General features: G+C 38.4%; 2 protein-coding genes across 2 annotated transcripts; one reads left to right on the forward strand and one right to left on the reverse strand.

The window, feature by feature from the left end:
• The first annotated feature begins 1,686 nt into the window (after positions 1-1,686).
• LOC111781009 (phenylalanine ammonia-lyase-like) lies at positions 1,687-6,303 on the forward strand. The gene is made up of 2 exons (XM_023661404.1): positions 1,687-3,710; positions 5,971-6,303. The coding sequence occupies exons 1-2, from the start codon at positions 1,798-1,800 to the stop codon at positions 6,206-6,208; spliced, it is 2,151 nt and encodes a 716-aa protein (XP_023517172.1). The 5' UTR covers positions 1,687-1,797; the 3' UTR covers positions 6,209-6,303.
• An 8,575-nt stretch (positions 6,304-14,878) lies between these two features.
• LOC111780982 (phenylalanine ammonia-lyase-like) lies at positions 14,879-17,119 on the reverse strand. Its single transcript, XM_023661364.1, has one exon. It carries the CDS (start codon positions 17,046-17,048, stop codon positions 14,898-14,900), a length of 2,151 nt encoding a protein of 716 aa, XP_023517132.1. The 5' UTR covers positions 17,049-17,119; the 3' UTR covers positions 14,879-14,897.
• Positions 17,120-27,798: the final 10,679 nt, after the last annotated feature.

Below are 27,798 nucleotides of genomic sequence, written 5' to 3' on the forward strand. Positions count from 1 at the left end.
TGATTATATCATTATGTTATGCATCCGTCACATATGTTACAGTATTAGCGGTTACTTGGGGACGATCAGGGGTTAGTTGCCGTAAACCTGACTCGATTGTCAGGGGTCCACGTAACTATAGAACTGATCATTTTATTGTTGATCGTACCTTGTGGGGACTCATAAGAAGTTTGACAGTTAATTTTCTATTAGTGAACCTGTCACAAGTGACAGGGGTCCACGTTGGTACATTAGAGTTGGTCGAGACTTATTTCTCATGCATATGAGTTAGCGGTTATCTGGGGACAATTAGGGGTTCGCCAACTAATCCCTAATCGTAAACCTGACTCGATTGTCAGGGGTCCGCGTAACTATAGAACTGGCCATTTTATTATTGATGGTACCTTGTAGGGACTTGTAGGAAGTTTGCTAGTTAGTTTCTTTTAAATGAACCTGTCACGAGTGGAAGGGGTCTACAGTGTTACACTTGAGAGTTGGTTGATTCTTAGAATGCATGAACCCTGAGCATCGAGGTCGTGCCCCAAGTGTTTTGAGATATGATGACGATGATGAGAGACTAACAAAAACGACTAACCTGGAGACCTAAGGGACCTAAGAATATTTCGAGGGCTGGAGGTCTAGATAGGACCATGAACCAAGAGAGTAGAATGAGAAATATTAAGGTGTAGCCTAGGAAGAAGCCTATACGGGAGAACGAATCCCAATAGGTGAATAAGATATCGAACGTAGGAACAAGATTAATAAGACTTAATAATAAAATATGAACTATCAGCAAGCTGCCTACTAAGTATATTTTATGTACTCATCCCTACTACTCCAACTTTCTTTTCAGGTGGAGATTGATGTGGCGGTTGAGGCGGAGGCACACAAGGTTGTTGGCTATAGAGAGTCCCATCACATTTGAGTCTCGAGTTTCTTTGTACTTACTTTTAAATCCGGCCTTTCATGTATTTTAAATAGTTTGACCGAACGGTGTTGTATCTTAGTGGTCTTTTCTCTTTTCTTTATAAAAATAAAATCTTCATTACTATTTTAATTAAATTTCATATTACATGATGTGTTCAAATGTTTTAAAATTCTACATCTTTGAGTAACTAAGTGGCTCGAGTTCCACAAAAAGTGGGTCGTTACATAATTAAACCCTACTAGAGAGTATGAGAGCATGTCAATAATAGCATGATGAGAAATATGAGTTGGAACCTATGCTAGGGTTGCCTTGAGTGCCTATGATATATATGTTAATGATAACAAAAGGGACTAGTAGAAAAATTAAACAAAATACTCTTAAAATTTGAAGAACAAACTATGGAAATTGTCGGCCTAGATAGGGCTATGAAAAAAAAGAACTTGATGACTTGTATACGATGACCTTAGGTTGAACTTAAGTGGACCAGGTAAACCTAGGACAACCCGAAAAAATCTATAATCGGAGAACGAACTACTTCTAAATATGAATAAAAGACAAATGAATGAATGAGATAAACCACCAAACACAATCACCAAGGCCTACAAACTTTGACCATTCAAATTTTCACTACATTTCTTATTTAAACCATTTTCAACCACCTACGCTTTCCACCAACCTTCGGAGATCTTTCTTCCTTTCTCGCTCGCCTCTTTCTTACCTTTACCTAACGCAGCCCCTGTTGCGAGGTTGTTGCGACAAAGCTTTCTCTATATAACCATTTTCCCCCATCATTCTCCACAACTCAGAAATCAATTCAAATCCAAACCCAACTCACATTCTTACTTCCTCTCTAACACTCTCTACTCTTCATCTTTCATTTTCCTATACAAATGGCCCCCGCTCCCTTCCAACAACTTGCCCCCCAAAATGGTTCCGTGGAGACCTTCTGCATTAGCCGCAACGATCCACTTAACTGGGGTGTGGCTGCCGACGCTCTCAAGGGAAGCCATCTCGATGAGGTCAAGCGCATGGTGGAGGAGTACCGGAGGCCCCTTGTCAAGCTTGGTGGTGAAACTCTCACCATTTCCCAAGTGGCTGCCATTGCCACTCGTGATAATGATGTGATAGTCGAGTTGGCTGAGTCTGCTAGAGCTGGCGTTAAAGCTAGCAGTGATTGGGTTATGGAGAGCATGAACAAAGGCACTGATAGTTATGGTGTTACTACTGGCTTTGGAGCTACCTCTCATAGAAGGACCAATCAAGGTGGAGCTCTTCAGAAGGAGCTGATTCGATTCTTGAATGCTGGGATCTTTGGAAGTGGAGCTGAGTCCACCCATACTCTGCCCCACTCTGCTACCAGGGCGGCTATGTTGGTGAGAATCAACACTCTTCTTCAAGGCTATTCGGGTATTAGATTTGAGATTTTGGAAGCCATAACCAAACTCTTGAACCATAACATCACTCCCTGCTTGCCTCTTCGTGGAACCATTACTGCTTCTGGTGATCTTGTTCCACTTTCTTATATTGCTGGATTGCTCACTGGCCGACCAAACTCTAAGGCGGTTGGACCAAATGGAGAAAGCCTTGATGCAAAGGAGGCTTTTCAACAAGCTGACATCCCTTCTGGGTTCTTTGAATTGCAGCCAAAAGAAGGTCTTGCTCTTGTCAATGGCACTGCCGTTGGTTCTGGATTGGCATCGATTGTTCTGTTTGAGGCCAATATCTTGGCTGTTTTGTCTGAGATTTTGTCAGCCATTTTTGCTGAAGTAATGCAAGGAAAGCCTGAATTCACCGATCATTTGACTCACAAATTGAAGCATCATCCTGGTCAGATCGAGGCTGCTGCAATTATGGAACACATCTTGGATGGAAGCTCTTACATGAAAGCTGCAAAGAAATTGCATGAAACCGATCCTCTTCAAAAGCCAAAGCAAGATCGTTATGCTCTTAGAACTTCTCCTCAATGGCTTGGTCCATTGATTGAAGTCATTCGATTCTCAACAAAGTCTATCGAGCGAGAGATTAATTCAGTCAACGACAACCCTTTGATAGATGTTTCAAGGAACAAGGCAATCCATGGAGGCAACTTCCAAGGAACCCCCATTGGAGTCTCAATGGACAACACTCGTTTGGCCGTTGCTTCAATTGGAAAGCTCATGTTTGCTCAATTTTCAGAGCTTGTCAATGATTTTTACAACAATGGATTGCCTTCAAACCTCTCTGCAAGCAGAAACCCAAGTTTAGATTATGGATTCAAGGGTGCAGAAATTGCCATGGCTTCTTATTGCTCTGAGCTTCAATATCTTGCAAATCCAGTGACAAGTCACGTCCAGAGTGCTGAGCAACACAACCAAGATGTTAACTCTCTTGGTTTAATCTCTTCAAGGAAAACAGCCGAAGCCCTTGATATTTTAAAACTCATGTCATCAACCTTTTTGGTTGCCCTCTGCCAAGCAATCGACTTGAGGCATTTGGAAGAAAACTTGAAGAACACTGTAAAAAACTGTGTTAGCCAAACAGCCAAGAAAGTGTTGACCACATCCTCTAATGGAGCACTTCACCCATCAAGGTTTTGTGAGAAAGATCTTCTAAAAGTTGTGGACAGAGAGCACACCTTCGCTTATATCGATGATCCATGCAGTGCCACTTACCCATTGAGCCAAAAGTTGAGGCAAGTCCTTGTTGAGCACGCACTTGGCAATGGTGATTGTGAAAAGGATGCAGACACTTCAATCTTCCAAAAGATTGGTGCTTTCGAGGAGGAACTAAAGGCAGTGTTACCAAAAGAAGTGGAAAATGCAAGGTTGTCGTNAGACAAATGAATGAATGAGATAAACCACCAAACACAATCACCAAGGCCTACAAACTTTGACCATTCAAATTTTCACTACATTTCTTATTTAAACCATTTTCAACCACCTACGCTTTCCACCAACCTTCGGAGATCTTTCTTCCTTTCTCGCTCGCCTCTTTCTTACCTTTACCTAACGCAGCCCCTGTTGCGAGGTTGTTGCGACAAAGCTTTCTCTATATAACCATTTTCCCCCATCATTCTCCACAACTCAGAAATCAATTCAAATCCAAACCCAACTCACATTCTTACTTCCTCTCTAACACTCTCTACTCTTCATCTTTCATTTTCCTATACAAATGGCCCCCGCTCCCTTCCAACAACTTGCCCCCCAAAATGGTTCCGTGGAGACCTTCTGCATTAGCCGCAACGATCCACTTAACTGGGGTGTGGCTGCCGACGCTCTCAAGGGAAGCCATCTCGATGAGGTCAAGCGCATGGTGGAGGAGTACCGGAGGCCCCTTGTCAAGCTTGGTGGTGAAACTCTCACCATTTCCCAAGTGGCTGCCATTGCCACTCGTGATAATGATGTGATAGTCGAGTTGGCTGAGTCTGCTAGAGCTGGCGTTAAAGCTAGCAGTGATTGGGTTATGGAGAGCATGAACAAAGGCACTGATAGTTATGGTGTTACTACTGGCTTTGGAGCTACCTCTCATAGAAGGACCAATCAAGGTGGAGCTCTTCAGAAGGAGCTGATTCGATTCTTGAATGCTGGGATCTTTGGAAGTGGAGCTGAGTCCACCCATACTCTGCCCCACTCTGCTACCAGGGCGGCTATGTTGGTGAGAATCAACACTCTTCTTCAAGGCTATTCGGGTATTAGATTTGAGATTTTGGAAGCCATAACCAAACTCTTGAACCATAACATCACTCCCTGCTTGCCTCTTCGTGGAACCATTACTGCTTCTGGTGATCTTGTTCCACTTTCTTATATTGCTGGATTGCTCACTGGCCGACCAAACTCTAAGGCGGTTGGACCAAATGGAGAAAGCCTTGATGCAAAGGAGGCTTTTCAACAAGCTGACATCCCTTCTGGGTTCTTTGAATTGCAGCCAAAAGAAGGTCTTGCTCTTGTCAATGGCACTGCCGTTGGTTCTGGATTGGCATCGATTGTTCTGTTTGAGGCCAATATCTTGGCTGTTTTGTCTGAGATTTTGTCAGCCATTTTTGCTGAAGTAATGCAAGGAAAGCCTGAATTCACCGATCATTTGACTCACAAATTGAAGCATCATCCTGGTCAGATCGAGGCTGCTGCAATTATGGAACACATCTTGGATGGAAGCTCTTACATGAAAGCTGCAAAGAAATTGCATGAAACCGATCCTCTTCAAAAGCCAAAGCAAGATCGTTATGCTCTTAGAACTTCTCCTCAATGGCTTGGTCCATTGATTGAAGTCATTCGATTCTCAACAAAGTCTATCGAGCGAGAGATTAATTCAGTCAACGACAACCCTTTGATAGATGTTTCAAGGAACAAGGCAATCCATGGAGGCAACTTCCAAGGAACCCCCATTGGAGTCTCAATGGACAACACTCGTTTGGCCGTTGCTTCAATTGGAAAGCTCATGTTTGCTCAATTTTCAGAGCTTGTCAATGATTTTTACAACAATGGATTACCTTCAAACCTCTCTGCAAGCAGAAACCCAAGTTTAGATTATGGATTTAAAGGTGCTGAGATTGCGATGGCTTCCTATTGCTCTGAGCTTCAATATCTTGCAAATCCAGTGACAAGTCACGTCCAGAGTGCTGAGCAACACAACCAAGATGTTAACTCTCTTGGTTTAATCTCTTCAAGGAAAACAGCCGAAGCCCTTGATATTTTAAAACTCATGTCATCAACCTTTTTGGTTGCCCTCTGCCAAGCAATCGACTTGAGGCATTTGGAAGAAAACTTGAAGAACACTGTAAAAAACTGTGTTAGCCAAACAGCCAAGAAAGTGTTGACAACATCCTCTAATGGAGCACTTCACCCATCAAGGTTTTGTGAGAAAGATCTTCTAAAAGTTGTGGACAGAGAGCACACCTTCGCTTATATCGATGATCCATGCAGTGCCACTTACCCATTGAGCCAAAAGTTGAGGCAAGTCCTTGTTGAGCACGCACTTGGCAATGGTGATTGTGAAAAGGATGCAGACACTTCAATCTTCCAAAAGATTGGTGCTTTCGAGGAGGAACTAAAGGCAGTGTTACCAAAAGAAGTGGAAAATGCAAGGTTGTCGTATGAGAGTGGAAATTCTAAAATTGAGAATCAGATAAAGGACTGCAGATCTTATCCATTGTATAGGTTTGTGAGAGAAGAATTAGGAACAAATTTGCTGACAGGAGAAAAGGCCATATCTCCTGGAGAAGAGTGCGAAAAGGTGTTCACAGCTGTGTGTGAAGGGAAGATGATCGACTGTATGTTAGAGTGCTTGCAAGAGTGGAATGGTGCTCCAATTCCTATCTGCTAATCCTTTGCTGCCCATGGAAGCCAATTCTGCATTCAACATTGATGAAGATATTTAAAAGATTAATTTGTTTACTATTTTTTTGTAAAATTATTGTGAGACCAAAATGGAGTCTTACTGTTCATTAAATTTGATATGGTAAATCAATTTTTTAATTTTTTGTTTGTAACACCGGAATCCAAGGGATACGAAATTTGTTTAATTTTGCTCCTTATTTATGGAAAATTAGGGTCTGTAATGTTTCCTTCACCTCCCCTGTCGATTTCACAGCAGAGCTCTTCCTTCACTGTAAGAAGAATCAGGCTAGCTATTGTATTGGCTGCATCTTCCGTACAGTCTCGTCGAGCTACTTACTTCCCCTTCACCTCTACAACTCGGTTGAACAATTTCATTGCCTGAACTAGAAACAAACCTTTACAGAAACCGAATAAAAGAAAAGGAAAGAGAAGCGACCCATATGACCTTCCCTGATTTCAGGGGGTTACAGTGAAATTTCTCTACCTCCACTAATAACAACCAATCTTAATAATCAAAGTGTTTACTAGTGAATATCTCACTTTCACACTAGGTCTCTCAATAAAAGTTTTTGCCAAATGTCACCTAACAAATAAATTTGACACATTCATTTAAATTTCATTATCTTCGACCATTCTAGACAACACTTTATGGAAGGATAACTCATGTATCAAATATTAATTATAAATTAAATGAAGATTAATAACCAAAATAAATAAGAATATTAATAAAAATGGTTACTAAATTAATATTTTTATTTAATTAAATAAAAATAAATGGGAGTTAATGACGAAGTTAAACAAGATTTATGAAAATTTAAAGAGGAAGAGGAAGGAAGAAGAACCTTCGTTCAATCCCGCACTTGGATAATGAATTGGGCCAAGGATTCTCCTCAACCAGTTCTTTTGCCTCAGATTATCTTCAAGATTCATGTTTGCTAAGACTTAATATTTTACTATGATAATATAAGAGAAGAATCTAACAAGTTTCGTGCAACACGGTCAAGAATTGCATTAAAATTGAAGTTTCGGGATGCTTCGAAATCTTGGTAAGAACGAATTTATTCAAAAGTTTCAATATGTATATTAAAGACGGTGGTTGGCTAAAAATCACATAAAAATTATATTTGGATACCTGCATTTTCGTGAAGAAACTGAATCGTTTCGAGTTGTAGAGTGGAAGATATAAAACTCTACATAAAATTGGTTGAAAACAAGTTTGGATCAAGCGTTCATCAAATTATGAATTTTTTGCTCAGGTTGTAGCTATAGGCGAGACACATCGCACGACATAGCAAGAAAGGGGGGACTCAAGACCTTAGTAATCACATAGGGATGTCAATTCAAGACATCTATCTAGTCCACGTATTATGTAGTCGTCATTTAAATATATATTTAGTATCCGATATCACATCCTCTCGTTAAATGACCATAACATACATATAAATATACCTTCAATTCCACTTTGGTATTGTAAACAATATTGAAAAGTTTTAAATTCGCGCGAAATTTCATGGTCGATTTTCTTTATCTTCTCTTTCATTCATCTTGTATCGATAGTCTATTTAGTTACATCCCATCTATTGTTGTAAATTGTCATAAGGTCCTATTCTTTAGTGACATATTGGTGAGAGTCTTTGTAGTTTGATATTGAGGTATTCACTTGTAACACTTTGTTTATTAGTGATTGGTTGCTACCTGTGGATGTAGGGGAACTTCTTCTCTCCGAACCACGAGTATCTTGGTGTTTCTTTGTGTAATTTTGCTCATTGGTGTTGTGAGTACATTTGTTCCGCTTTCGGCGCTCAACAAGTGGTATCAGAGCTTTATTATGGTATTTGGGGTATTGTGAAAGTTTTGGTCTCATCGACCACTAGACATGCTTACAATTGTGCTTATTCTCTTGAAAATCAATTTTCAAGAATTGTGTTTTTAGTTACATCCAAATTAATTATTGCAAATGGCAGAATCATCACGACGTGGTTCGAAATTGTGGAGTTCCAATCTCGAAGTAGAGAAATTTGATGGAACCAATAATTTTGGTGTTTGGCGAGGCAAAGTTAGCGATTTGCTGGTCATGCAAGACCTCGATGTTTCTATCAAGAGGAGATGCCTGAAGACATGACAGAAGCAGAATGGACGAAATTAAATCGGCAAACCTGTGGAATTATTCGATCATGTCTTGGCAAAGATCAGGAATATCCATTTATGAAGGTTACCATGGCGAAAGAATTATGGGACAAGTTTGAGGCGAAATATATGAAGAAGAGTGTGGAAAATAAACTCTATTTGAAGAAGAAACTCTTCCGTTTTGACTATAAGGAAGGTATCTCAATGGCTGAGCATTTGGATGATTTTAACAAAATCATCACTTATTTGCTCAATCTTGATGTTAAGATTGATGACGAGGACAAGGCGTTGTTGTTATTAAATTCTTTGTCGGAATCCTACAAGTTTTTAGTAACGACCTTACTACATGGATCACTAATATTGATTTTGAAGATGTTTCAAATGTATTAAGATGCGAAAGAAGGAAAATGAGACATATCAAGGCTCTAGCTCAAATGTTCTCACTGCTCATGGAAGGACTTCTACTTGGAAAAGGAACGAATGTGGAGAGTTCTGATTAAAGTCGAGAGGTAGATCTCATAATTGGAGAAAACTTGATAAAAATGAGTGTGCATATTGTCNCATCAAGAGGAGATGCCTGAAGACATGACAGAAGCAGAATGGACGAAATTAAATCGGCAAACCTGTGGAATTATTCGATCATGTCTTGGCAAAGATCAGGAATATCCATTTATGAAGGTTACCATGGCGAAAGAATTATGGGACAAGTTTGAGGCGAAATATATGAAGAAGAGTGTGGAAAATAAACTCTATTTGAAGAAGAAACTCTTCCGTTTTGACTATAAGGAAGGTATCTCAATGGCTGAGCATTTGGATGATTTTAACAAAATCATCACTTATTTGCTCAATCTTGATGTTAAGATTGATGACGAGGACAAGGCGTTGTTGTTATTAAACTCTTTGCCGGAATCCTACAAGTTTTTAGTAACGACCTTACTACATGGATCACTAATATTGATTTTGAAGATGTTTCAAATGTATTAAGATGCGAAAGAAGGAAAATGAGACATATCAAGGCTCTAGCTCAAATGTTCTCACTGCTCATGGAAGGACTTCTACTTGGAAAAGGAACGAATGTGGAGAGTTCTGATTAAAGTCGAGAGGTAGATCTCATAATTGGAGAAAACTTGATAAAAATGAGTGTGCATATTGTCAACAGAAAGGCCATTGGAAGAAAGATTGTCCGATCTTAAAAGAGAATGGGTCGAAGTCCAATGTGGTTAGAGATGACGACATGGATACAGATGATGCCTTGACAATCTACCTATCAGTCAGCCAAACCAGTGAATGGATTCTTGATTTTGGGTGCTTCTATCATATGTGTCCCAATAGAGAGATGTTTTTGGATTTCAAAGAGTTCTATGGTGGAGTTGTCAATATGGGCAATGATAGTACTTGCAAGATGATGGGAATCGGCTNAACCTGTGGAATTATTCGATCATGTCTTGGCAAAGATCAGGAATATCCATTTATGAAGGTTACCATGGCGAAAGAATTATGGGACAAGTTTGAGGCGAAATATATGAAGAAGAGTGTGGAAAATAAACTCTATTTGAAGAAGAAACTCTTCCGTTTTGACTATAAGGAAGGTATCTCAATGGCTGAGCATTTGGATGATTTTAACAAAATCATCACTTATTTGCTCAATCTTGATGTTAAGATTGATGACGAGGACAAGGCGTTGTTGTTATTAAATTCTTTGTCGGAATCCTACAAGTTTTTAGTAACGACCTTACTACATGGATCACTAATATTGATTTTGAAGATGTTTCAAATGTATTAAGATGCGAAAGAAGGAAAATGAGACATATCAAGGCTCTAGCTCAAATGTTCTCACTGCTCATGGAAGGACTTCTACTTGGAAAAGGAACGAATGTGGAGAGTTCTGATTAAAGTCGAGAGGTAGATCTCATAATTGGAGAAAACTTGATAAAAATGAGTGTGCATATTGTCAACAGAAAGGCCATTGGAAGAAAGATTGTCCGATCTTAAAAGAGAATGGGTCGAAGTCCAATGTGGTTAGAGATGACGACATGGATACAGATGATGCCTTGACAATCTACCTATCAGTCAGCCAAACCAGTGAATGGATTCTTGATTTTGGGTGCTTCTATCATATGTGTCCCAATAGAGAGATGTTTTTGGATTTCAAAGAGTTCTATGGTGGAGTTGTCAATATGGGCAATGATAGTACTTGCAAGATGATGGGAATCGGCTCAGTACAAATCAAGATGTTTGATGGAGTTATACGAAAACTCAATGATGTGAGGTATGTCCCTGACTTGAGAAAAATTTGATTTCCCTTGGCGTTTTGGATGCGAATGGTTATCGCATCATTTTGGAAGGAGGGAATTTGAAAGTAGCTCGTTGAGCTTTGGTGGCAATTAAAGGAATTAGAAGATGTAGCATATACTACCTCAACGGAACCACAATAATTGGGCATGCTGCTGTGGCAAGTTCGAAAGAACAAGACATATCGAAATTATGGCACATGCGACTCGGGCATGCTAGTGAGAAGGCGCTTCAGACATTGGTGAACCAAGGAGTCCTTAAGGGTGCCACAACTGGTAAAATTGATTTCTGTGAACATTATATATTTGGTAAACAAAAAAAAAATGTGAAGTTTGATACCGCTATACACCAAACATAGGGCATTTTGGATTATATTCACATTGATGTATGGGGGTCCCACAAAGAATGCCTCATTGGGAGGAAAGAGGTGGTTTGTCACCTTTATTGATGACTACTCAAGGAGAGTTTGGATGTATCCCATGAGGCACAAAAGCGAGGTTCTCCAAATCTTCCTAGAGTGGAAGAAAATGGTAGAGAATTAGACGAACAGGAAAATCAAAAAGCTGAGATCAGATAACAGTGGAGAATATACTTATGATCCATTCTTTAAAGTATGCCGAGATGAAGGGATCGTTCGACACTTCACTGTTCCTGATAAGCCACAATAAAATGGAGTTGCTGAGAGAATGAACTAGACATTAATAGAGAAGGTTCGATGCATATTGTCTCAAGCAGGATTGAGTAAGGCATTTTGGGCTGAGGCTCTCAGTTATGCAGTTCACTTGGTGAATCGTTTACCTGTTTCTGGAAATGGTGGGAGAACTCTACTTGAGGTATGGTTAGGTACTCCTGTTAGTGATTATGATAAATTGCATGAGTTTGGGTGTCTTGCTTATTATCACGTGACAGACTCAAAGCGATCCTAGAGCAAAAAAAGCCAAGTTTATGGGCTTTAGCAAAGGTGTGAAGGGCTATAGGTTATGGTACCTAGAAACAAGTAAGATTGTTAATAGTCGAGATGTGACATTCGATGAGTCTAGAATATTTTTGCAGAAAATTGAAAATAACGACGAGGCATTGAAGCAAGTGGAGAAGGTGGTGTTCTCTCCTGATATGGGTTCTCCTACTGAAGAACCTATTGATCAGGTAGATAATAACTCTTGATGTCTTAGAACAGGAGGAGCAAAGCCTTGTAAATGAAAGAGTGGAGGGACGTGAGTCTATCGCCAAGAATAGACCACGAAGAGTAATTCGAAAACCTGCAAGGTTTGATGATACGATAGCATATGCTTTCTCTTTGATTGATGGAGTTCCTAATAGTTACAAAGATGTTATTCAAATCCCGGATAGCTTACACTGGCAAGAGGCTGTGAATTAGGAGATAACATCATTCGAGATAAATCAAACTTGAGATTTGGTACAACTTCCAAAAGGTAGGAAGGAAATTGGTTGTAAATGGGTTTTTGCAAAAAAAAAAAGGAAGATCTTTTGGTATACGTTATAAGGCTCGACTTGTGGCTAAAGGCTATGCACAAAAAGAAGGTATTGATTACAATGAAATTTTCTCACCTGTGGTAAAACATTCTTCCATTCGAATTTTGTTAGCTTTGGTTGCTCAATTTAATCTTGAGCTTGTACAACTTGATATAAAAACTGCTTTTTTGCATGGAGATTTCGAAGAAGAAGTATATATGACGCAACCGGTTGGTTTTCGAGTAGTTAGACAGCAACATTTAGTATGCAGATTGAAGAAATCTTTGTATGGGCTGAAGCAATCTCCTCGCTAATGGTATAAAAAGTTTGATCATTTCATAGTAGAGCATATGTATACTCATAGTCAATTTGATCATTGTGTGTATTATCGGTGTCTCGATGGTGAATCGTTTATCTATTTGCTCTTATATATTGATGATATGTTAATAGCTTCAAAGAGACCGATGGAGATTGATAAGCTCAAAGATCATTTTTCTAAAACATTTGAAATGAAAGACTTAGGCAATGCAAAGAAAATACTTGGAATGGAGATAGAGCGAGATTGGAAAAAAGGTACAGTCTGTTTGACTCAGTCTCAATATCTACGCAAGGTATTGACAAGATTTAGTTTGAATAATTCAACCAAACCCGTTGTTACTCCACTTGCTTCTCATTTCAAGCTTAGTGCTTCAATGTGTCCAAGTTCTGACGATGACAAAAGATATATGGAGAATATTCTTTATACAAATGTTGTTGGTGCTTTGATGTATGCTATGGTGTGTACTCGACCTGATCTTTCACACGCAGTAAGCATGGTGAGTCGTTATATGCATAATCCTGGTAAAGAGCATTGACAGGCAGTCAAATGGATTCTTAGGTACATTCTTGGTGCTATTGATGTTGGTATTAAGTTTCAAAAACAAGAAATGTTTAATCTTGACAATCTTGTAGTTGGTTATGTGGATTCTGATTATGCTGGTGATTTGGATAAGTGACGATCTACTACGGGTTATTTATTTGCTATGGCTGGTGGACCTGTTTGTTGGCGTTCAACATTGCAGTCTACTGTTGCATTGTCTACCACTGAAGCAGAGTGTATGGCAGTAACGGAAGCTTTTAAAGAAGCTATTTGGATGCATGGTTTGATCAATGACTTGGGTATTTTGCAGGAACATATAGATGTGTTATATGATAGCCAGAGCGCTATTTGTTTGTAAACAAATCAAGTCCATCATGCTCGTACTAAACATATTGATGTCCATTTTCACTTTATTCGAGAAATTATTAGCGAAGGGGACATTCGTTTATTAAAAATTGGAACCGCCGATAACCCTACTGATATGTTGACAAAAGTGATCGTTCGTGAAAAGTTCTGGCATTGTTTGGACTTCATCAACGATGGAAGAAAGGAGTAGTGTGTTGACGTGGTAGCAACCAAATCAGTTATCAACTTGAAGATCTTATGATAAGGGGAAGATTGTTGTAAATTGTTATAAGGTCCTATTCTTTAGGACTGATTAGTCCTATTTTCTAGGATAAGTTTGGCTCATATTTTTAGGTTTGGTTAGTTTCGCTGATATTTTTAGGTTCNCAGTCAAATGGATTCTTAGGTACATTCTTGGTGCTATTGATGTTGGTATTAAGTTTCAAAAACAAGAAATGTTTAATCTTGACAATCTTGTAGTTGGTTATGTGGATTCTGATTATGCTGGTGATTTGGATAAGTGACGATCTACTACGGGTTATTTATTTGCTATGGCTGGTGGACCTGTTTGTTGGCGTTCAACATTGCAGTCTACTGTTGCATTGTCTACCACTGAAGCAGAGTGTATGGCAGTAACGGAAGCTTTTAAAGAAGCTATTTGGATGCATGGTTTGATCAATGACTTGGGTATTTTGCAGGAACATATAGATGTGTTATATGATAGCCAGAGCGCTATTTGTTTGTAAACAAATCAAGTCCATCATGCTCGTACTAAACATATTGATGTCCATTTTCACTTTATTCGAGAAATTATTAGCGAAGGGGACATTCGTTTATTAAAAATTGGAACCGCCGATAACCCTACTGATATGTTGACAAAAGTGATCGTTCGTGAAAAGTTCTGGCATTGTTTGGACTTCATCAACGATGGAAGAAAGGAGTAGTGTGTTGACGTGGTAGCAACCAAATCAGTTATCAACTTGAAGATCTTATGATAAGGGGAAGATTGTTGTAAATTGTTATAAGGTCCTATTCTTTAGGACTGATTAGTCCTATTTTCTAGGATAAGTTTGGCTCATATTTTTAGGTTTGGTTAGTTTCGCTGATATTTTTAGGTTCAACAAAAGGCTATGTAATGTCATTCTTTATGCGGTTGAAAACATCAAGTTTTGTGTCACATTGTATTTCTTGAGTGACATATTGATGGGAGTTTTCGTAGTGTGATAGTGAGGTATTCACTTGTAACACTTTATTTAATTAGTGATCGGTTGCTACCCGTGGATGTAGGGGAACCTCTTATCTCTGAACCACACGTAAATATCTTGGTGTTTCTTTGTGTAATTCCGCTAATTAGTGTTGTGAGTACATTTGTTCCGCTTTCGGCGCTCAACATCTATGACACGCCGTAGACGTTAATGGAGAAAAATTTAAGTAATTAGCTAGTTTATAAATGGAACAAATACATTCAATTGAAAATTTTCAAGTAATTCTTTGTTACTTGATACAAAATGAAATGAAGAAACTTCAACTAAAACAAATTTTGACATCATTGGTGTTTCATTCAACTTCTATTGGCGCATCAACATATGGGAATTGGAGCACCATTCCACTCCTTCAAGCATTCCAAAATTGGGTCAATCATCTTCCCTTCACACAATGCACTGAAAACTTTCTCACACTCTTCTCCGGGAGATATAACCCTTTCTCCGCTCACCAATTTAGTTCCCAATTCTTCTCTCACAAACTTATATAATGGGTAGGATCTGCATTCTTTAATCTGGTTCTCAATCGTTGCATCTCCATTTTCATATGCTAATCTCACGCTTTCCACTTCATTGGGCAATATGGCTTTCAGTTCCTCTTCAAAACAACCAATCTTTTGAAAGATTGAAGTTTCAATATCTTTTTCCATTTCTCCATTGCTCAAAGCGTGCTCGACAATAACTTGTCTTAGCTTTTGCATCAATGGGTATGTAGCGCTGCATGGATCATCGATATAAGCGAAGGTGTACTCTCTGTCCACAACCTTTAGAAGATCCTTCTCACAAAACCTTGAGGGGTGAAGCGCTCCATTAGAGGATGTGGTCAACACTTTCTTGGCTGTTTGGCTAACACAGTTTTTTACAGTGTTCTTCAAGTTTTCTTCCAAATGCCTCAAGTCGATTGCTTGGCAGAGGGCAACCAAAAAGGTTGATGACATGAGTTTTAAAATATCAAGGGCTTCGGCTGTTTTCCTTGAAGAGATTAAACCAAGAGAGTTAACATCTTGGTTGTGTTGCTCGGCGCTCTGTACATGGCTAGTCACTGGATTTGCAAGATATTGAAGCTCAGAGCAATAAGAAGCCATGGCAATTTCTGCACCCTTGAATCCATAATCTAAACTCGGGTTTCTGCTTGCAGAGAGGTTTGAAGGTAATCCATTGTTGTAGAAATCATTCACAAGCTCTGAGAATTGGGCAAACATGAGCTTTCCAATTGAAGCAACGGCCAAACGAGTGTTGTCCATTGAGACTCCAATGGGAGTTCCTTGGAAGTTGCCTCCATGGATCGCCTTGTTCCTTGAAACATCAATCAAAGGGTTGTCGTTGACTGAGTTAATCTCTCTTTCGATAGATTTTGTTGAGAATCGAATAACTTCAATCAATGGACCAAGCCATTGAGGAGAAGTTCTAAGAGCATAACGATCTTGCTTTGGCTTCTGGAGAGGATCGGTTTCATGCAATTTCTTTGCAGTTTTCATGTAAGAACTTCCATCCAAGATGTGTTCCATAATTGCAGCAGCCTCGATCTGACCAGGATGATGCTTCAATTTGTGTGTCAAATGATCGGTGAATTCTGGCTTTCCTTGCATAACTTCAGCAAAAATGGCTGACAAAATCTCAGACAAAACAGCCAAAATATTGGCCTCAAACAGAACAATCGAAGCCAGCCCAGAACCAACAGCAGTGCCATTGACAAGAGCAAGACCTTCTTTTGGCTGCAATTCAAAGAACCCAGAAGGGATGTCAGCTTGTTGAAAAGCCTCCTTTGCATCAAGGCTTTCTCCATTTGGTCCAACCGCCTTAGAGTTTGGTCGGCCAGTGAGCAATCCAGCAATATAAGAAAGTGGAACAAGATCACCAGAAGCAGTAATGGTTCCACGAAGAGGCAAGCAGGGAGTGATGTTATGGTTCAAGAGTTTGGTTATGGCTTCCAAAATCTCAAATCTAATACCCGAATAGCCTTGAAGAAGAGTGTTGATTCTCACCAACATAGCCGCCCTGGTAGCAGAGTGGGGCAGAGTATGGGTGGACTCAGCTCCACTTCCAAAGATCCCAGCATTCAAGAATCGAATCAGCTCCTTCTGAAGAGCTCCACCTTGATTGGTCCTTCTATGAGAGGTAGCACCAAAGCCAGTAGTAACACCGTAACTATCAGTGCCTTTGTTCATGCTCTCCATAACCCAATCACTGCTAGCTTTAACGCCAGCTCTAGCAGACTCAGCCAGTTCGACCATCACCTCATTATCACGAGTGGCAATGGCGGCCACTTGGGAAATGGTGAGAGTTTCACCACCGAGCTTGACAAGGGGCCTCCGATATTCCTCCACCATGCGCTTGACCTCATCGAGATGGCTTCCCTTGAGAGCCTCGGCAGCCACACCCCAGTTGAGTGGATCATTACGGCTAATGCAGAAGCTCCCCACCGAACCATTTTGGGCGGCAAGTTGTTGGAAGGGAGCGGGGGCCATTAGTGTAGCAAAATGAAAGATGAAGAGTAGAGAGCGTTAGAGAGGAAGTAAGAATGTGAGTTGGGTTTTGATTTGAATTGATTTCTGAGTTGTGGAGAATGATGGGGGAAAATGGTTATATAGAGAAAGCTTTGTGCAACAACCTTGCAATGGGGGCTGCGTTAGGTAAAGGTCAGAAAGAGCTCCGAAGGTTGGTGGAAAGCGTAGATGGTTGAAAATGGTTTAAATAAGAAATGTTGTGAAAATTTGAATGGTCAAAGTTTGTAGGCCTTGGTGCTTGTGTTTGGTGGTTATCTTCATTCATTCATTTATGTTTTATTCATATTTAGAAGTAGTTCGTTCTCCGATTATAGATTTTTTCGGGTTGTCCTAGGTTTACCTGGTCCACTTAAGTTCAACCTAAGGTCATCGTATACAAGTCATCAAGTTCTTTTTTTTCATAGCCCTATCTAGGCCGACAATTTTCATAGTTTGTTCTTCAAATGGTAAGGAATCTTCAATTTTTCTACTAGTCCCTTTGATTATCATTAATATATATATCATAGGCACTAGGCGTAACTCAAGCATAGGTTCCAACTCATAGTTTTCATCATGCTATTATTGACATGTTCTCATCTTCTCTAGTAGGGTTTAATTATGTAACAACCCACTTTTTGTGGAACTCAAACCTGGAATGGTTACTCAAAGTTGTAGAATTTTAAACATTTGAACACATGCATGTAATTTGAAATTTAATTAAAATAGTAATGTTTATTTTTACAAAGAAAAGAGAAAAGACCACTAAGATACAACACCGTTCGGTCAAACTATTTAAAATACATGAAAGGTTGGATTTAAAGTTAAGTACAAAGAAACTCGAAACTCATGTGTGATGGGACTCTCTATAGCCAACAGTCTTGTGTGCCTTCGCCTCGACCGCCACATCAATCTCCACTTGAAAAGAAAGTTGGAGTAGCAAGGATGAGTATATAAAATATACTCAGTAAGCAGCTTGCTGGTAGTTCATATTTTGTTATCAAGTCTTATTAATCTTGTTCCTACGTTCGATATCTTATTCGCCTATTGGGATTCGTTCTCCTGTATAGGCTTCTTCCTAAGCTACACCTTAAGATTTCTCATTCTACTCTCTTGGTTCATGGTCCTATCTGGACCTCCAGCCCTCGGAATATTCTTAGGTCCCCTCGGTTTCCTAGTTAGTCGTTTCTGCTAGTCTCTCATCATCGTCATCATATCTCAAAACACTCGGGGTGCGACTTCGGTGCTCAGTGTTCATGCATTCTAAAAATCGACCAACTCTCAAGTGTACCAACGTGGACCCCTGTCACTCGTGACAGGTTCAGTAATAGAAAATTAACTGGCAAACTTCCTATAAGGCCCCACAAGATACCATCAACAGTAAAATGGTAAGTTCTATAGTTACGCGGACCCCTCACAATCGTGTCAAGTTTACGATTAGGCATTAGTTGGCGAACCCCTAATCGTCCGCAGATAACCACTAACTCATATGCATGAGCAATAAATCTCGACCAACTCTAATGTATCGACGTGGACCCTTGTCACTCGTGACAGGTTCACTAATAGAAAAATTAACTATCAAACTTCCTATAAGTCCCCACAAGATACCATCAACAATAAAATGACCAGTTCTATAGTTACGTGGACCCCTAACAATCGAGTCAGATTTACGATTAGGGATTAGTTGGCGAACCCTAATCGTCCCCGGATAACCGCTAACTCACATGCATGAGCAATAAATCTAGACCAACTCTAATGTACCGACGTAGACCCTTGTCACTTGTGATAGATTCACTAATAGAAAATTAACTGGAAAACTTTCTATAAGTCCCCACAAGGTACCATCAACAGTAAAATGGTCAGTTCTATAGTTACGTGGACCCCTGACAATCGAGTTAGGTTTACGATTAGGGATTAGTTGGCGAACCCCTAATCGTCCCCGGGCAACCGCTATTACTATAACACATGTGACAGAGGCATAACATAATGATCTAATCATAGAAAGTTAGTCATAAATCTCAGTTCATAAGATATTGCGTACGCATATCAATAAACATACATAATCACATTTCACGTGTCATCTCAAACTCATTCTATGCTCAAGCATATATAATCAAGTTCCCATAACATGCATTACATCATACCAAGGCATGCTCTCAATTTCAGTCGTATCACAACTCCACAATTCATTCTTCGATCTACGCGCACCATAACGTTTGACGTGCTCTTACATACATCAACCAACTCAATTTCATGCTCAAACTTCTAAAACATGCTTCTCATATCATACTTTCATGCATACTAGGAGCATAGCTAAATCCAAGGTTCCCGGGTGCTACTTACCTAACAAAACTTGACACTTTTTGTTCGAATCTGCGTCTCTGGAGAGTTCCAAAATTTTCCAAACCCCTCAGATAATTCCTACATTGGTGTAAAATGAGGAATACCATGAAAATGGTGCAAAGATCGGAGTTAAAGGGGGCGAATTAATCAAAAGGGCCCAACTGGCCCAATTAAGTCGGGTCGGGTCGGGTGGACCGCTACTTGGGTGGGGTCGGCTGCTCCTCGGTTTGCACACCCATGGTGGGCCAGGCAGGGCATGTGCGCTTGCATTGGCCACACGCAGGCCCGTGCTGGGCCGCGTGAGGTGCAGGCCCGCACTAGACCATGCGGGGTGTTAGGCTGCACATGACGCGAAACCTGTTGGGAAAGGGTTTCTAGCTCAATTCTTAAAGAGTTGCACAATTCCCATATTTATAGGTTTAAATCATATCTCAACTACTCTAAACCATATCTCAATTTCGAATATTTTGAATCATATCTCAACTACTTTATAAATCATATCTCAGTTTTGAATACTTTTAATCATATCTCAACACTCCCCCTTAATTCAAAGTTGCGGATGTCAAGTAATCGTCTGAATTAGCCGAACTTTTCTTTTGACAAAACCTTATTAAGTATGTCTGCTTTAACCCGTATAATGTCTGTCTCAACTTGTACACCTTTGTTTCTTTGTCTTTCTTTATGAATCCATCTAGTTGTGTTACATAGACCTCTTCTTGTAAATCTTCATCAAACTAATAAACATGCCACCGCGATAGGCTGCATGTCCCATGTAAATCTCCATAGAACTTTTCGTTTGGCAGGTTAACCATATCCCATGTTCTATTTTTTTCAATGAACTGCATCTTTTCTACCATGGCTTTCTCAATGGACTGCATCTCTTCTGCTTCTCTTTTTCAGTTGCTTCTTCATAACTCATAGGGTCTAAAACAGTAAGAGCAAATTGACATGATGCAAATATGTCAGCTAAAGATTTATACTTCTTTGGAGGTGTCTCATCCAAAAATTCTTCAAGAGAAAAGTTGTTATTTAGTGATGCTGAATATGATGAATTTGACAGATTTTGTGTTGTAGTGGAGGCACTAGGAGATGCATTGGTGTTCACCCTTGTCTTTTCATCGGGAGAAACTTCAACTATAATCTCTTTTGTATCATTATCTAATAGTTTTATCTTATCATGACTAGTTTCGACTTTCACTGTGCATTTTTCCTCAACTTGCATCTCTTTTATATTTTCAAGTTGCACCTTAATTCTTTGCGTCTTATCAAGCTCTTGAAATAAGGATTTAGTACATGTCATATGGTTAGAGCATCCACTGTCAACAAACCATAAGTCACATTTCTTTGGATTAGGTACACGCCATAAAAAGCTTTTCTTATTCTTCTTCATTTTTTGTTGCAAAATATATTTGTTGATCCTTAGCTTTTGTGTGCCCATACCTTTTGCAATGGTAATATTGTAAGACCTTCCTTGTATTACTTTATTCATTGAATTTCTTTTGTCCATCATTTCTCCATCTACCCCTATTACGCGACCACCATGGAAGCTGCGAAATCCTCCTCTTCCACGACTTCTACCTGCTAAATGAATATTTTCTTTTTCGTTGCCTTCGTTGTTGGCTATCTTCTTCACTTGTAGTGCTTTTTCTTCATTCCTTTCTGATGATCTATTGATCCTTGACTCATGATCCCGAAGAGAGCCCATCAATTCATCAATGGAGAGTATTGATAGATCCTTAGCTTCTTCTATTGCAGCCACCACAAGGTCAAACTTTGGAGTTAAGTTTCTCAACACCTTTGCAACAATTGTTTCTTCTTGAAATTTTCTCTACATAGGTACGCATTTGACTGACTATTGTCATTGCTCTTGACAAAAAGTCAGCAATTGATTCGCCATTCGTCATGAGGAGAGTTTCAAAATCACGTCTTAGAGATTACAATTTCACTATTATGACCTTTAAATCTCCCTAAAACTCTTTTGGTAGAATTGACCATGCTTGCTTTGATGTGATTGCTGCTGCAATTCGAAAAAATAGTCTAATGAATTGCTTGCTGAATAATGAACAAAGCGTTGACATCATTTTTTTTTTCTAGTCTCTCCTTTTCTTCTAGGGTTATAATACATCAACGAACTCGTGCTCCACCAAGTCCCATAGCTCCTTCGATCTGAGGAAGGTCTTCATCTTGATGCTCCACCACTCATATTTCTCACCATTAAAAATTGGTAAAACTCGTGTAAAGGAAGAAAAATCAACTACTGCCATTTTTGTTTTGTGAAAAAATATAATCCCTCACTCTAGTGTTGATAAGTAATTGGTTCTTATACCAAATGAATAGATAGCTCTATTATTGTTTTCTCACTCAATTATAAAAGAGTTACCCAATTCCAATATTTATAGACTTATACAAAAATAGTAAATTATGGAAATCAACATAAATTCAAATCTACGGACAATTTCCTAAAATCTTAATACTGTGAATACTTCCAATCATATCTCAACTACTTAAATCATATCTCAGTTTTGAATACTTTGAATCATATCTCAATTACTTTGAATTATATCTCAACGAAACCCTCATTTTTTTCCCGACCCCTTTCTCTTCCACTCACCTCTGCATGCTTGCCGTCACCTCTCCCTCTGATTCGTTTCCGACGCGCACAATCCTCAAATCTCGTAGATCCAAATTGATATCTCGAATCTCCGTTTCCTTCCACCCCTTTCGACTCTTTGTCTCCACTAACCTCAAGCTTCAAGCTTCGGCAGTAGGAACCCTCAAACTTTTCCCCTAATCGATCAGAGGACGCTTGTGGGTCTCAATCGCGAAGTTCCTGGCCGAAGTAGACTCGCAACGAGTTCTTCCAATGGTTGGTCTCCAAGTGTTCGTGAGCTCCTCCTCCATTTTCGAAGTCTCTCAAACCCTCTTCTTCTGCTCTCAAAAAACCCTCGAAAATGGGCTACTCGACTGTCTTTTGTTGCCTGCGGTTTTCGGCGTTAGTCCCACCGGCCACACTTTTTCTTTTTCTTTTTTTATTTTATTTTATTATTATTATTATTATTAATTATTTTGGTGGTTATGTAGAATTTCTTGATTCCACATTTACCAAATAAAAAAGCAATATATGTGGAGGTGAAGAATGATTGGAAGCCCCATGTTTGAACACACAATAAGCTTAATAAATCCATCCCATAAAATATTATAAATTGGAAGTAAAGTAGATGGCGGCTTTAAAGAATAAATTTCATCGCCAAATCTATCTGGACCCTATAGTCTCGTACACTTCTACGGTTATATCTATACCTCATTTGAAAATGATTAAAGTAGCATAGGACTCAATGCGTTATTAAGTCTTATTCCATTTATTCGTTTGTTCATTTAGTGTCTCATTCATATTTAGAAGTTTGTTCTTCAGTTATATATTTTTTCGGATTGTCCTAAGTTTATTTGGTCCACTTAAAGTCAACTTAGAGTCATGATATACCAGTCATGAAGTTCTTTTTTTTCATAGCCCTATTTAAGTCGACAATTTCCATAGTTTGTTCTTTGAATTTTAAGGTATCTTGTTTAGTTGTTCTACTGGTCCCTTTCATTATCAATAACATATATATTATAGGCACTCAAAGCTGCCTAGCGCAACCCTATCATAGGTTCCAACTCACAGTTCTCATCATGCTATTATTGACATGTTCTCATATTGTCTAATAGGGTTTAATTAACATCTCTCTAATAGGCTCCATAACCAAACATCATAAGGGGGAGAAACCCTCCATCCCACCAAAGCTTATCTATATATGTGATTCTTTATTCTCATCCAAACAAATTTGCAATTCGGGAGTGGTTGGAGATTTCCTAACTGCAACCACATGCCGCTCATAAAGTTCTCCGAAGCTTCATGAATTTTAGGGCTCAAAGCCTAATTTTACCAACTCACAACGGTATTACTATGGATCATTGCTAAACGGAGTAAGCTCACTAATAAAAAATTAACTGGAAAACCTCTAATTCAACTTACATAATACAAATCAATTATAGCCAGTTCTAAAATATTATCAGGCCCTCGACAATCAACTTAAGTTCACGATTAGAGGTTAGTTGACGAACGCGTAATCATCCACGTATAATAATATAATCATAACAATCATGAATATATCATAAAAAGGACATAGTATAATATTTTAAATAGGAATACCTAGTCATGCTTTTAGTTCAATTTTAGGTTTGTTTCATCATTTTCTTAAAAACCAAGCATGCATCAAGACAACATGATCTTTCATCGATCAAACAGCTCATTTCTATTCTAAACTTTTACATCATGTTTCTTATAATATACTCCAATATATACTATAAGTTCATCTAAATCCATTATTTTGAGGTGCTACTTATTTGATTCAATCCACCCTTTAATAGTCGGATTAGGATCTTAAAGACCCAAAATTTTCCAAAATAAGGCTCCATTTCAACAAAACATCACAATCTAATTATAAAATAACTTTACTAAAATCTTTAAAGTACCATGAAATTATATGTCGGGATTAGATTATGACAGGTTGTCTCATGACCTCCACAACCATTATTGTAAACCACTATGAATGCCTTTACCAGAAAGTTAAAGAAATTTAAAATACTCAAATAATAACTTTAGGGGTCAGAAAATACAAACATTACTTAAAACTGAACTTGAGTTTCACTTATTTTTCTTGAGAAAATTGGATGTGCATCATTCTTTTTCTCCTAAGCTTGACTAGAGGTTGTTTACGCTTACACAACCGAAGCTAAAAGAAAAGAAGTGAAAGCATAAAAGAAATTTGTGGCGGTAAAAGTAACCTAAGACGGTAATGACCTTATACATGCACGAGCTTCCACAAATTCAAATAGTAATTGTGTGATATACGAGGCAACATAAAAATATTTCTGGCACAAATCATTTTCATAACACATATGACAAGAATCCATATCATTAATCATTTGTCAATCATAAATATTTGTCTGGCTCGTGCTATTAGAGACCATTTATCTAAGTAACATATGACCATTGATGGTTCATTACCATTCATCTAAAAAATTCTTGATTATTTCGGTATAATTCAATCATCCAACTTAGCCTTACCCAACAAAATATAATTCTACATTTAGTTTATAATGACATGAATTATCATAATTCTCATTTATTTTGGTTATTAAATCTCATTTAGTTTATAACTATTAATATTTTTTGTTATTTTAGTTATTAACTCTCATTTACTTCATAACCATTTTGATTAATATTTACTGGACTAACCACTTTGATTAATATTTACTTTTATGAGAATTAGTGTTATAGCATATCATTATTTTAGTTATTAAATCTTATTTATTTTTTATTTGGTTCACATATTTACACAAACTTCTTTAAAATCCTCCATTTTTATTTTATTTTTCAAAATAATGGTAAAATTTAGTCTAAACTTAAAAATTGAAGGTAGGGATGTACATGGTTCGAATGCGGTTGGGTTGAGAGATTTTTTTTTACCCAACCCAATCCTGTAGGTGCGTGGTGCGACTGATCTTACTTCCATTTCTGCTACAACAATAGAGTATCATAGCATTTTTTGTTGTGTCATTTCGCTACAAAAATTGAGTATCAAAACATTTTGGTTGTGGTATTACGACGCACAATAAGTGGTATTAGAACACTAAAAGTTATGATATTTCGTTACACACCTTAAACTGAATCAAAATTGAAGAAGAAAAACAAACATGTACGTATTAAAGTTTGAGTAAAAATTGATATAGCATAAAAAATTTAACAGTAAAAACTTGATTTTTCATTTTTTTTTTTTTTATGAAAAAACATTTTAAAAATAGTAACCAGAATTTGTCAAAGAATTTTATTATTTATAATCAAATAAATTAGAAGGACATGAAATTAGTAATAAATGAAAATGGAAGGAACAATATATAGAAAGATACCTATGTTTAGAAATATTTGCCTTCAATAAAATATCAAATATGATATATATGGTAAACTATAATTTAGTATTAAATATCCTTAACACCCCCGCAAGCTGAGCATCAGATTTGAACGAACGTGAAGTTCGGATTTGAAAAATTCAAAGAGAGGTCGAGAAACACTTTTCATGAAGATGTCAACAACCTGATTTGGAGGAGGTGTAGAGAAACATTTTCTTGTCCATTGAAAACTGCAGAGAGATTGTCGCTCAGTGGCGATGCTGCCTTGGCTTCGACGAGAATGTCTAACCCATGAAGAGGGATCGTCGCTCAGCGACGATATTGCCTTGGCTCTGGTGAGAATATGTCTAACCCAAGAAGTAGAAGAGGAAACCTAGAGCAAGGGATAAGGACAATGTTGAAGCCGGAAGAGTAGCCACAGTGGGCGAAGAAGCCAATTTTGGTGAAAAGGGAGGCGGCAACTTGGTTGGCGAAGAGGCCAGTGCGGAGCCTAGATTCCAAAGGTAAATCTCTACAAAAGGTCGATAGGTTTAGGTTAGGGTTTCTATGAAGGATGAAAGGAAGATTGAGAAGAAAATGGAAGAGACTATGTTGGTGGAGGGAAAATTGATTGTGTTGGAAATGGTAAGGTTGTATGTACATAGTTGTTGGTGACAACATATAAATTTTGTAGAATTCTTTGAGAGGATCCTCATTACCATTCATTATCCTAAAGTCATGCATCTATTTAATTAGGAACTAATGAACCTACGTGTATTTATTCATTCATGTACTTATACATGTATCTATACATGTACAAGTGACCCCTCAACACATGTATCTATTCATACATGTATCTACAAGTGACCCTTCAACACCCTCCCTTAAACTGAATTATGCAAAAATCAGTTTAGGACTTCACTTCATCTCCTTGAACTACATCTTGGATTCTGCACATCCTCATCTTTCTTCTAAGCTTCTCGAACAATGGTTGTTTCAAGGGCTTTGTGAATAGGTCTGCGATTTGTTCATCACTTCGGCAAAAATTGAGTTCAATAATGCCTTCTTTACACAAATCACGCAAGAAATGAAATCGAACATCGATGTGCTTACTCCTTCCATGCAACACAAGATTTTTAGACAACTTAATAGTTGACATATTATCACAATATATAACCATCGTACCTGGTTGCTTCTGATTATTAATTTCAAGCATTTTTCTTAACCAAATTGCTTGGCACGAGCATGCTGCTGCTGCCACAAATTCTGCTTCTGTAGTTGAGAGTGTTACAATAGGTTGCTTCTTTGAAGACCAGCAAATAGCTCCTGAACTCATCATGAAAATACTTCCTGAGATACTTTTACGATCATCTATATCATCTGCATAGTCGCTATTTGTATAGCTAACCATCTTCAAATCATCTCCTTTCTTGTAGAATACCCCCAAATCAAAAGTTCCTCTCACATAACGAAGTATCCTTCTTGAGATGTTTTTCCGTTGGTTGCTCCATGTAGCGACTTATCATACTAACTACATACATGATGATGTTTGATCTTCTTCTTCTACTGGTTCTTCTTCTTGAGCTTGTGATGAGCTCTCTCCATGCTCATAGTGAGGCTAAATAGGGGCTTTAGCTTGTTTTTCTTCAAGATCTACCGGAATCTGCTGATTCACAGTGATCTTTTCTTTCCATGTCCAAGTCTTCTTTCGTCAAAGATTACATCACGACTCACCACCACCTTTTTTGTCAAAAGATCATAGAGCTTGTACGCCTTAGAAGTCTCGCTTACTCCAAGGAGCACACACTTCAAACTCTTGTCCTCAAGTTTCTTCCTTTTCTCATAAGGAATGTGTGCATATGCTATGCACCGAAAGATTCTAAAGTGATCTACCGCAGGCTTCCTTTCGCTCCATGTTTTTTGTGGAGTCATATCTCTAACCGAGAAAGTGGCTTCGATTGAAAATGTTAACAGACCACACAACAACTTCTAGCCATAATTCCTTCGAAACTTCTCCTTTATTTAATAAACTTCGAACCATGTTGAGAATGGTCCTATTCTTTCTTTCGGCCACACCATTTTGTTGTGGTGTATATGTTGCTGTCAACTGTCTCCTTATGCCCTTCTCTTCACACAATTTTGTAAACTCGTTCGAGCAAAACTCTCGACCTCTGTCAGTTCTTAAAGCCTTCACTCTTCTTCCAATTTCAGTCTTCATAGTAGCATAAAATTTCTTGAAGCAATCAAAGGCTTCTTATTTGGCATGCAAGTAGTAAATTCATGTTTTTCTACTAAAATCATCAATGAGAGTCATGAAATATTTCTTGTTACCATTTGATGGTGGAGAGATCGGACCAAATATGTCTGAATGAATCAACTCCAAAATTGCTTGAGCTCTTCTTGATTTTCTGGATGGAAAAGAATTTCATGCTTTGCTACTACACAACTCTCGCAAATTTCTATT

The sequence above is a fragment of the Cucurbita pepo genome, chromosome LG19, assembly GCF_002806865.2.
Source record: "Cucurbita pepo subsp. pepo cultivar mu-cu-16 chromosome LG19, ASM280686v2, whole genome shotgun sequence".
Classification (NCBI taxonomy): Eukaryota; Viridiplantae; Streptophyta; class Magnoliopsida; order Cucurbitales; family Cucurbitaceae; genus Cucurbita; species Cucurbita pepo.